Here is an 11,902-nt window from a genome sequence, read left to right on the forward strand (position 1 = left end):
TGTAGTATTGCATTTTGTAGTGGGGAGGTTGGGGGACAGGGGGGAGTGAGTGGAAAAAATTCCTTTAGAAAAAACTTGGTGCATCAAGTATATGCAAATTTGACTTTTGGTACCAAAATATTAATGTTTTATATACTGCAATCTATGGTATATTTTTAAAAAGCTCCACTGCTCGCAGACTGCAAAAACACGGCTTAGTGTCAATAATTTCTCTGTTACAGCAAACCCAATCTCAAGGTATGACAGGAGAAGTACAAACATCCAAATCAAACATAACCATCTTGCTCTCATTTTTAAGCAGCCAATCGTACAGTAACATTAGCAAAAGAGTGGGAGCAGATCATGTGTACCCAAGAGGCCACAGAGACTGCATGGCACAAGATGATAACTTTATTTTGGAGGGGTGCGAAATAGAATCAATTACATAGACACTATGTAGCACCTTCAAAAATGATATAAAAACTAAGCATTTCAGCAAATATTCAAAGAAGTATTATAATTAAAAAATGCAATCCCTGTCAGGCAGGTTTTATTGGATATACACAAAAGATGTAAAAGGATAACAAATTTGGTGGCCACAACACAATTTGCATACAGGAAAAATAATTCACTCAATCCTCTCAAGCTGAGAAACCTTAGACTGTAAGCACAATAACTGTCAAGTCTAACAAAAACAAAGTCACTGGAAAAGCTCAGCAGGTCTGGCAGAATCTGTGGAGGAGAAAACAGAGTTAACGTTTCGGGTCCGGTGACCCTTCCTCAGAACCGATGGTGGCTGGGAAAACGTCAGTTTATATGCAGAAAATAGGGAGGTGGGTGGGGTAGGGAGTACCTATATTCTGCACAGGTAGCCATGAAGGGGATTTGTGGTTACTGTAATAACTGATTTCACAATCAGTAAGTGTTCAGCTCACCGGAATGTACCTTGACTGTATCTGCAATAGTTCTGAGGGAGGGTCACCGGACCGGAGACATTAACTCTGTTTTCTCCTCCACTGATGCTGCCAGACCTACTGAGCTTTTCCAGCAACTTTGTTTTTGTTCTTGATTTACAGCATCCGCAATTCTTTTGGTTTTTAACTGTCAAGTCTAGATATATTATCTCCATGAAGAATTTTTTAATCATTTGCCTAAGAGATGTGAAAGCTTTGTGCTAGATTTAAAGGGGATGAGTTTTAGGTGAACTGATCACTTGCAATGTTTTAATTTGCATGCTACATCTACAGGAGGAACTTGACGTTACCAAGTCTGAAATGAAATGGCGATTCCGAGAAAAAAAAACAATAAACTTTGCAGTTATGCAACAACAAATATAACGACAATAAATATAAAGACAAAGTGCAGCAAGATAGTTAACATTCCAACATTCAGAAGGTCTCAAGTGTTATTTCAAGGCTTCCTGTCATTATTTCGTACATCGCACAGGCCTGAACTCCGATGTCTACAGTCGGTCTTATACATTAATAGGCGTAAACTTAGTTTGAAGATGAAGGATTGCAATAAAATATAACGTGTGACTGTCCTGAGAGCTGTTTACACGATAGCAATAACAGCAAAATTCTTGTTCACTGCAATGGAAATAATGCATCAGTGTCAAAGTTGGAATTTATGAATTGTTCAGGAAATTTAGATGGTTATTCCCAGACTCTAAAATTTGTATCGTGTCCGACATTACAACCTGGTTAACAACGAAAACGCCCACTTGAAATGCCATTATTTAGAATATAACTGATGCTCACTTTACTATGAAACGTAAAATTGAGTTGAAAATGCATTTCATTATGGAAAAAAGTCGCAGCACCTTCAAATTTCTTAAAACCGTTTCTAAATAAGATACAAAAAAAGGATAACATGAAACCAGTGAGTCTTACTTGAATCTACCCCCGCAGTGCTGACACTGTTCGCCGACCCATCCTTGGTCACAGATGCAGCTCCCATTAACACATCTCCCGTAGATACACGGCGTCTTGTCGCAGTCTCGGCAAAGCCCCATACGGGCCGACACCACCAGGTAGAGGAGAGCATAGCAGATACCGGAGCGGTAAGGATCCGGACTGTCCCGGGCTGCTACCGCCAAGGCCCCTTTACTCCAGCTCAAGCGGTTCAATCCTGGACCGGTTTGCGGGTTTCCACCGCCGTTCGCAGCCGCCATTTTAACCTGGTGTATTTCAGATAACACAGCCCTCCAACCCCTCCCACCCCAAAAAAAATTCCCTCCCCTCGACACAACTTAGACCCCAGCCCCCAAACCAATCCAGCCGGGACTCTTTCCTCGATAAAAGAAACTGTCCACCACCAAAAGCCAGGGAACTTTTAAAATAAAAACAATTGTTTGAATATAGGATTTTTTAAGTTGTTAAAAATATTTTAAAACGATTTTGCCCTTCTAAGCAAGAAATACAATTATCTTCTATATTTTTATTTTAATCTTTTTGAAAGATTAAAAATAGAAACCAACGCTTAACTAGATTAAAGAGACTTCAGGTGAACCACTGAGCTTTTAAAACGTCTGCAAAAAGTCAACCAAGATGTACTGAGGGTAATAAGTGCCGAGACGAGGGGAACTCCAAGTCTGTTCATTATGACGGAATTCTAGCTATCCATTTGTATAGCCTTTCAAAATGAAAACAGGAAAAAACCACTTCGGCTGTTCTGTTTTTTTTGGCTGGGTAAAGCCACCATCCTTTACAACCCCGGTCAACTAACCGGGAGCGTAGTGTTCAGTTGCCCGGCTCCGGCTCCGGCTCCAGAACTTTCTCCCCCTCCTCGAGCTGCCACAAAGCTGTTAATTAAAGGGGCAGTGCATGGAGAATTGCGCATGTGCGATTACCAGTAAACAATAAAAAAACTCTTCCATCGTGACACTGCATTCCCTTTTATGACTCTCCTCAAAACAATGTTGTTAGGACGCCTGAGTGATCGCCCTTCTTTCATTTAAAAGCCACATCTTGAAAACATTTTTGTTTTAATTCTGATAGTGTATTTTTTTCAAGACTTATTTGCTCAACTAAATTTTCAATCAGCATCAAAGAAGTTCCGCAATGTGTTATCAGGACCACTGTTTTACATTGGCTTGAGTTAGTTGTTTCTTTGTTTCATTAATTGGGTTTGCAAGGTTCTTGGAGATTTCAGCAGAAGCGGGGAGCGGCTTGCTGTGTTTTAAAGTATTGTCGGGATTGCTGGATTTCGATGACTATAAAGGAAAAACTCGCATTTCGTGATTCATTACACCATGATGTCCCAAAGTGTTTCCCATCCAACGAAGTAAGTTTGTCTTTGTTGGCGTAATGTAGGAATGTTAATTTGGGACATTTCTACAGCATGACTTCAACTACAAGAGCAAGATGTGAGTGTTAAATTAATGATGCCACTGTTTGTAAATAGCAACCAAACTTCTAGATTCTGGGGCATGAGGGATTAAGGTATCACTGGGAGTCATGGGGAGTGTCATGTTAATTTTAGCCACCCTGGGTTGAGATCTAGGAGAATTCATTTATCTTTCAGTTCTGGAACCATTACAGTTTTCATTTCAGCTCCGAAAGGTTTGTAAAGTATATAAATATGACAGCAGCCAGCAATAGGTCACAATAACTCTCTATCAAAACATAGGCATTCTTTCTCCAGCATTCATCCTCAAACACACAGTTCATGACAACACATTAAAGAACAATTAGAGATGCAAATCAAAATTGGAAACTAAATATTTAGAGGTATATGACTTTTCAAAAGGACAGACAAGAAGGAAAAGAAATTTGGGTAGCTTTGTTAGTATGAAATAGTTTGTTAGTAAACCGGCAAGAAATGATCTTGCATATAGAATCCAAATGGGTTAAGGTAAAAACTAACAAGGGGAAGAAGTCACTGATGGGCATGGTCTATTGACCTCCTAACTGTAACTGTTCTGCAGGACAGAAAATAAATCAAGAGATAATGAGGGCAAGTGAAAGCGACAATTCACTAAATATGGGTGACCTTAGTTTTCTTGCAGAAGGGCAAAATCAAATAGGCAAAGATAGCCATGAGGAAGAATTGGTAGAATATATTCAAGACAGTTTTCTGGAACAATATGTTGTGGATTTAACCAGGGATCAGGCTGTTTTGGATTTCGTAGTGTGTAATGGTAATGAGGCAGGTTAAACAAATGACTTCAGTGTAAAAAATTCCCTAGGGAATAATGACCATAACACGATAGAATTTAGCATTCAATTTGTGATTAAGAAACGTGGGTCATAAAACAACTATATTAAACTTAAATAAGGGTAATTACTCAGGGATAAGGATTGAGTTGACTGAAGTGAATTTGAAACAGTTTAGCAGAAACAGTGGTTGAAAAACAATGGCAAATATTTATGAAAATAGTTCATGACTGACAGCAAAGCTACATCCCAGTAAGGAAGAAGGATTCTAGAAAGGGAATAAACCAACTGTGGTTTACAAAGGAATTTAAGAATAGTAACAAATTGAAAGAAAAAACATACAATATGGCAAAGACTTGTAGTAAACCAGAGTATTAGGCAAGTTTTAAAAGCCAACAAAAGATGACTAAAACAAAAGAGGGAGGAAATAAACTGACGGCAAACTACAAACTAATACAAACATGAGCAGTAAGAGCTTTTTCAGGTATATATAAAGGAAAAGAGAGACCAAAGAGAATAGGTAATTTAGAGCATGAGACTGGGGAAATGATGATGGAGAACCAAACAACAAAAGAAGAACAAATAACAATACAACACAGGAGTAAGTATTCAAGCAGGAATTTCATCTACAGTAGTGGTCTTGTTGGTTTACTGCAGTCAGATGCCCTCTTCAACCTCATGTTCTACTGCAATTGTGGTAATGTGGTGGCTGCACAGCATGTTTTTGAATGTGGTCAAGACCATCTATTTCAGCCACAAAGTCTTGGTTGAGGATATCCTGGAAGTGCTCCTTCCAATGAATGCTAACTGCCTCTCTGTCCTTAATATGCACAATTACGATCTTAGCTCTAAATGGGGTAGACCCTTGAGTGTTCATGCTATAAATGTTCTTAATTGTGCTGAAGAATCTACGCGTCATGGTTTTTGGTGACTTGCTAGACTTCCTATGGTGCTTCCACCAGCATCATGACTCTTTAAGTCACTTTTTTTGTTGGACCTCAGCCTTCATTTGTCTATAGACCTGCTTTCTTCTATTTGTATTTTTGTGATACTTTTAGTTCAGGAGCATCTTGTGGTTGAAATTTAGGAGTTTCTAGATCTCCTAGTCATTCTTGTCAAACTAGCCTTGATGTTTCCTGATAGAGAAACCTGGGGTGTCCTTACAGGTGTTGCTTATGATGGATTTAAGGTTAGACTAGGTTCTGTGGATGTTCTGTGGTTCCTTTAATTGACCTTTGCAATGGTGACTGGAGGCACTGACTGAGTTGACCTTCTTTACAGAGTCCTGGAATCCCAAGATATTGAATTTCCTGTGGCAGTATTTCTGCTACCATTGCCATTCTTTGGCCATGCTAATGGGCTTAGTAGATCAGATTAGACAATGATTGATCCAGCAGTTGTCAGCTCCTGCCATGACACAGTTGATGCAAACATCCTATTTTCCGTCACTCGGGTGATGATGTAGTCAAGCAAGTGCCAATGTCTAGAGCAAAGGTGTTGCCATGAGGTCTTGTGCTTGACTCTGATGAAATAGAGTGTTTGTTATGACCAAGTCATCCTTGAGGCATTTCATCAGGAGGAAGATTTTGTTGGTTTTTACCTTCCCTGGGCCTTCCTTTCCAATTACACCTTGCCAAAACTTTGTGTTCCTCCCAACTCTGGCATCAAATGCTCCAAAAAAAATGAGCTTGACTTCCTTTGGAACACAGGCAATGGCTGATCAAGACTGAAGTAGAATTCCTTTTTGACGTTTTGAGGTTTTGGTATATGGACTGTTGGTTGTAGTGTACTATCTTAGGTTGAAGGTGAACTAAAGGGTCATAAGACATTTGATTGTCCAATAGTGGGGAATGAGACAGTCAACTAGTTCATTTTTAAAAGTGAAACCAACTCCGTAGACTCGGGCTTATCCAGATATACCATTACAGAACGTGTAACCACCACCTTGTTCTTTGAGCTGACCTTCTACTACTCATTCAGGTCTGTGGCTTTTGGTATTATCCCCAAGGATCCTGACATTCCGGGTCAAAAACTTCATTTTGAGGAAGTGGAAAATGCCTTTAAAGTATTTTTTATCTTGAGCTGCCTGAGTATCATGGCCATGATGGCAGCTGTCTAAGCTTGCATGGCAGCTTAGTTTAGGTTTCATGATCTTAGCGGAACCTTTCACTCCTACATTGTGTTTCTTCCGCTCATGTTGCAATGGAGGTTGACATAGAAGCCAGCAGACAGTGCATCTCGGTCAGTTCCTCAAATGTTATCATGTGGTTAACTGCCACTTCCAAGGCTCATATGGCCTCAATGGTCTACATAAAGTTAGAATTGGACTCATCCATGTTTTTTGATAGTGACAAGAGACAAGTCTGCTGAAGACCAAACATCTTTGTGTGCCTTGTTATCAACATTCATCTGTATGTCACCCTTTTAAGTTCTTATCTGAGTTCACTGTGGCAGAACGCCTCTGTGCCTTTGCCTTCCAATTAGCTGACACACAAACTATCTTCCTCCCCCATGCAGGCTGCAGCTTATGTATGCTTAGTATTTCAACACATGCAAATTCTGACTATGAACTAACTTTTTGATTTATGCATTGTCAGAATCTGACCTTGAGGTTGCAAGTATCAGATCAAGTGGTGGTACCTTTTCATCAGCTTTGTGATGTCATTCTTGCCCTTCCTTGTGTGCTGCTATAGCTGGGAAGATGGAAGTTCTTGGGTATTTCAAGCAGAAAATAAGAAGGAGAGAGTGCAGGTGAGAAAACATTGGTGGGGATGGAAGCAAGAGATCCATGATCTCACAATCAGCAGTACACATTTCATGCCAGATGTAAGATGAATGCAAGGTGAAAGTTGAGAAGTAGCATTAAGCAGGATCAAATCATCCTCAAGTGTTTCCATCATTAGGTTTATTTTGCAGCTGGCCCCTGTGTTGGGACACTATCACCTTCATACGACCCAGAACTTTCAGACTTACCTGACCCCTCCCAATTCTGCTGTAGTTGCTATGATTGTGTGCAACCTTGTCTTGCAAGAAAAAGGGAAGGGTATCAGCAATTCTGTTTAGGTAATGCACGTGCCATTGCTAAATACCTTGAGGTAGGTGGTTGCTGCGACAAGTGAGTGTGAAGATTACGTCATGTAATGATGTGGTAGTACATTTTAATGCTATATTTGAGTCCTGACTACAAGGAATATCTAATAGGTGAGTGATGAGCATCTGGTACATTCATCAGAGTAATATATTGGTTCTGTGGTGCCTATAGGATGTCCTTTGCAGATTTATTCAGTAGCCTTAGCCATCTATACAGGATGATATAATCTTGGTAGAGACCAGCAATATGTTAGTTTCTTTTTCCAGAATCTAAAAATCCAATTACATTGAATATATACAAGTCCAATTAACACAGATGCTTATTCTTTAAATCAAACTTCTTAATTGAGCTTTCAATTTTCATCACTTTGGCTACTGCGCCAATAACTCAAGTCAAATAGTTAGCTAGTCTTGCATCTAAATCTTACTCTGTGATCAGCTTGACCATCCCAGAAGGCTAACTCACTGTTAGGAGATCTTCATTTAACAAGAGGTTTAAACTCTTTTTGACAGCACATAGAAATTCAACTGAACTATGCTTGAAAGAGATGTTCCCTGCAGTAAGCTTGCTCTAACAGAAAATATAAAATCACTGCATGAGAACATAGCCATACCCACAATTTAAACACCTATATAATTAACTACTTATAGAGTCATAGAGTCATATAGCACGGAAACAGACCCTTTGGTCCAACTTGTCTATTCTGACCAAGTTTTCCAAACAAAACCAGTGCCACTTGCCTGTCGAACAGAGAGACTTAGAGGCTCAGGTACTTAGTTCTTTGAAAGTTGCAACACAGGTAGACAGAGTGATTAAGAATGGCATTTAACACGATTGCTTTCACTGCTTGGACCATTGAGTGTATGAGTTGGGACGTTATGTTGAAGTTGCACAGGACATTGATGAGGCCACTTTTGGAGTATTGTGTACATTTCTGGTCTCCCATCTCCCTCTAAACCTTTCTTATTCATATACCTGTCCAAATGTCTTTCATCAACCACTTCCTCTGGCAGTTCATTCCACATAGTTTTATGAAAACTTCACGAGAATGATTCAAGATGGTGGCAGAATAGCAGGGCTGCATGTGGGCTCTTGAACCTAGGGCACATCTGCTCTGTTTTTTCTTTCATTTTTTCATTTGTTTTTATTATTTTAAAAGGATTTTGCAGCAGGTTGGTCAATGGCATCGGCAACAGAGAAGCCAGGGACTGCTAGTTGCAGAGCAAGTGTGGGTTCAACACAGGACCTGGCATTGGCAGCAACATCAGCAAGGTGGGCCTAGCGGTGAAGAGCTAGCGCCTAGAGTGACAACTCCCACATCGATGGCTCCAGCGCAGGTGATGATGAGGCAGTGAAGGAGCAGTGCAGGCACATGTTATTGGTGAATCAGTTCAGGGCTCAGGACTTATGGCGGAGGCAGTGGAATGAAGATAGACTCTCTTTCAGTTATATCTTTTTATTTGTAAACCTATTCAAAATGGTGCTGATTTTGGCGACACTTGAAGCTTTTCACTGTATTTTACTGTATCAATCATTGTGAAATGCAAGTGACAATAAGTATGAATCACTCTCTGTGTGAAAAATGTTGCGCCTCACGTCCCTTTTAAATCTTTCTCCTTTCAACTTAAAAAAATGCCGTCAAGTTTTGAACTACCCCACCCAAGGGAAATGACTTTTGCTATTCACCTTATCTATACCCCTCATGATTTTATAAGCCTTTATAGGATCACCCCTCAACCTCCTACATTACAGTGAAAAAGGTCTCAGCCTATCCAGCCTCTCCTTATAACTGAAACCCTCCTTTCCCAGCAACATCCTGGTCCATCACTCCAACATAAAATTAATGATTTTCTCCAAAACACATGGGGCATCACAGAGTCATTTAACTTCCTGTGGTATTTGCGCCATGTTTTTTGGGTCAGGCAGCAAGATTTGACCTCTATGGTCATCTGCTTCCATTTCCTCACAGGGCACTCCATAACGGCCCCCGGCTGCTTGGGAAACATGGCCATTCTTCAGCTTGTCAAGCTCCATCATCAAAGCCTCCAGTGGCACATTTATGAACATAACAGTCTTCTCTCCTTCTTGGTGTTCCATTTTTTCACAGCCAGTAGCAGCTTCCTTCAAATGAATGCACCTCCGCTTTAATAGGGAATAGTTGCATTTAAAAGCCGAAAACTAGCTCGAATGTGTACTAGCCATGAAGTCTGCTTGATCTTCTATTGAGAATCAATCAAGTAGCAATACCACTGAATGTAACTGGACACAAACAGAAATGTTGAGAATGGTATTTCACTGAGTGAGTACAATTTACAAGTAACTAACTTGGAACTCACATTGATCTCTGACTGAGATAAATTGAACAATAATGGAAATTAGGGAGTCAAGATCTTAAATCACTTCTGAACCATGCTGTTAAACTAAAATGAAGGTCAGTGCCCATTTTGGGAGGAATTTAGTGGCCTCTGGAAGTGGACCAAGAAACAAAAGGGTCATGTGAGCAGGCGTGAAGGCAGGAATGGAGAACCTTTTGGGTGGGGTAGGGGTTGGCATCCTGCTTGGCCACCCTCTGCAAGAGTTGAACCTTAGCAGGAAGGGCAGCCCCTGGAAGAAGATTGGCCCCTCAACCTCCAAACTGATCCCTGAACCCACCCCATTCCCATCTTATTGCACTTAACAAGGCAGAACTACTTACAACACTTCTGTGACTGCCATGATTGCTACTTGTCCCTGGCCTCCTACAGCCCTAGCAGTGACCACCAGTGGATCAGCTGATATTAAATGTCTGCTCACATCTGATTGGCCTCTGCTGCCATCCCATCACCAGAAAGTGCCCCAGGTGCAAAACTGAATTGCGGACGTGGCATGAAGCCCAACAGTAAAGGTGAGTGCACAGTTCTGACCAAAACAGATGGTATGGCTTCCAATCCCAGCCCTGGCGGGTTCTAAATTAGTGGTGAAGGTAAGTGCACAGATCTGGCTGAGAACAGATGGTTACCATTAACCATAAATAAAATCTTATCTCTCTTGCAGACAAGCATGTGGATTTTGTCTTGTTCTTTAAGGAATTGGTATTCACTTGCTTTGTGGATTTTCCATTGAAGTCTTTTTTTACTCAGACAGTGTGAAAACTTGCAATCACTGAACTTTAGCACCACTTCACAACACATCATGGAAAATTTCACAAGCTTCAAAATCTCCCCTCCCCCTACCGCATCCCAAAACCAGTCCAGCTCGTCCCCGCCTCCCTAACCTGTTCTTCCTCCCACCTATCCCCTCCTCCCACCTCAAGCCGCACCCCCATCTCCTACCTACTAACCTCATCCCGCCTCCTTGACCTGTCCGTCCTCCCTGGACTGACTAACTCCCCACCTACACTCACCTTTACTGGCCCCATCCCCGCCTCTTCGACCTGTTTGTTTCCTCTCCACCTATCCTGTCCTCTATCCATCTTCTATCCGCCTCCCACTCTCGCCCTATTTATTTCAGAACCCCCTTCCCCTCCCCCTTTTCTGATGAAGGGTCTAGGCCCGAAACGTCAGCCTTTCTGCTCCTATAATGCTGCTTGGCCTGCTGTGTTCATCCAGCCCTGCACCTTGTTGTCTCGGATTCTCCAGCATCTGCAGTTATTACTATCTCTGATTCAATTTTAACCCCACTGCGAAGCCTCTTCTAAGGATGCCTAGCCTGAAGAAGTTACCCTCCTCCCTCCGGACAAACCTCAGGGGATCTCTCTCCCACTGCAACTCTCTCGTAATCTCTTTGGCCCTGAAACTGCTCGACCATGTCCTGAAGCAAACCAGGTACTACAGGCACATCACCTTCCTTAGCACCTGCCTACGGAACCAGATCATCCCCAATGGACTACAATCCACATTCAAGCCTTCCCAATTTGGCCCCAACCGTGACAATATCTACACTCATGGCATTGAGATCCTTCAGAAGCGCTTCTCCCTGCGACTCCTGAAACACACGCTTGCAGCAATGCACCGGCATCTCCAGGCACTACAATCAAACCTACCCCAGCTCAGAGCCTCCCTCTCCTGTTTTTTATTCTTCGTAGGATCCACAACCTGAACTCGCAATTCTACTCAGCTTTATTGGACACTAAAAACCGTAAGTACAGTAAACTTACTGGTGCCTACCACCCAAAACGGGCTTCCTCCACCCCCCAAATCCCCAGCCATACCCAGGACCTTCCCCACAATGGGTCCGCCGCCATTGGCCATAAGGCCACTATCGGGGAACCCACAGATGACGTCACATCCACCACCGCCGGGTTCCCCACTTCCAGAACAGCGAACACCATCGCTGCCGTTGCCACCGACACTGAAGTCGCGACTACCGTCACCACTACTGCCGCCGCCTACCCTGCTCCTCCCACCGCCGACGCCGCTCTGCCCATCACCGATGCGGACGCAACTCCACCCACCGCCGGCGCAACTCCGCCCACTGCTGACACCAACGCAACTCTGCCCTCTGCTGACGCCAACGCAACTCCGCCCACAGCCGATGCCGACGTCGCTCCGCCCACAGCCTCCACAGCCAGTAGCTCCAGAGGGGACAATAGCACCCAGCCCTGCCGAGTCTTCACCATCCCCCCAGACCTACCCCTTACTGAGGACGAACGGTCAGTCCTCAGTAAAAGGCTCACCTTTGTCCCCCTCCACCCACA

At 42.5% G+C, this 11,902-nt stretch overlaps 1 protein-coding gene across 1 annotated transcript; it reads right to left on the reverse strand.

Moving 5' to 3' along the window:
* Nucleotides 1–1,133: 1,133 nt before the first annotated feature.
* On the reverse strand, nt 1,134–2,177 carry LOC109922583 (attractin-like protein 1). The gene is made up of 2 exons (XM_048592968.1): nt 1,872–2,177; nt 1,134–1,568 (listed from the first exon to the last, which is right to left on the reverse strand). The coding sequence occupies exons 1-2, from the start codon at nt 2,150–2,152 to the stop codon at nt 1,454–1,456; spliced, it is 396 nt and encodes a 131-aa protein (XP_048448925.1). The 5' UTR covers nt 2,153–2,177; the 3' UTR covers nt 1,134–1,453.
* Nucleotides 2,178–11,902: the final 9,725 nt, after the last annotated feature.

This window comes from Rhincodon typus, unplaced genomic scaffold, assembly GCF_021869965.1.
Source record: "Rhincodon typus isolate 14 unplaced genomic scaffold, sRhiTyp1.1 hic_rhity00002121, whole genome shotgun sequence".
In the NCBI taxonomy this organism is placed as follows: domain Eukaryota; kingdom Metazoa; phylum Chordata; class Chondrichthyes; order Orectolobiformes; family Rhincodontidae; genus Rhincodon; species Rhincodon typus.

Bases quoted from the DNA above. Each gene is read 5' to 3' on its own strand.
- LOC109922583 (XM_048592968.1), bottom strand. From the start codon at position 2,152: ATGGCGGCTGCGAACGGCGGTGGAAACCCGCAAACCGGTCCAGGATTG. The intron at 1,569-1,871 runs GTAAGACTCACT...TTTCCATTGCAG, and splicing joins CACTGCGGGGGTAGATTCAA to TGAACAAGAATTTTGCTGTT.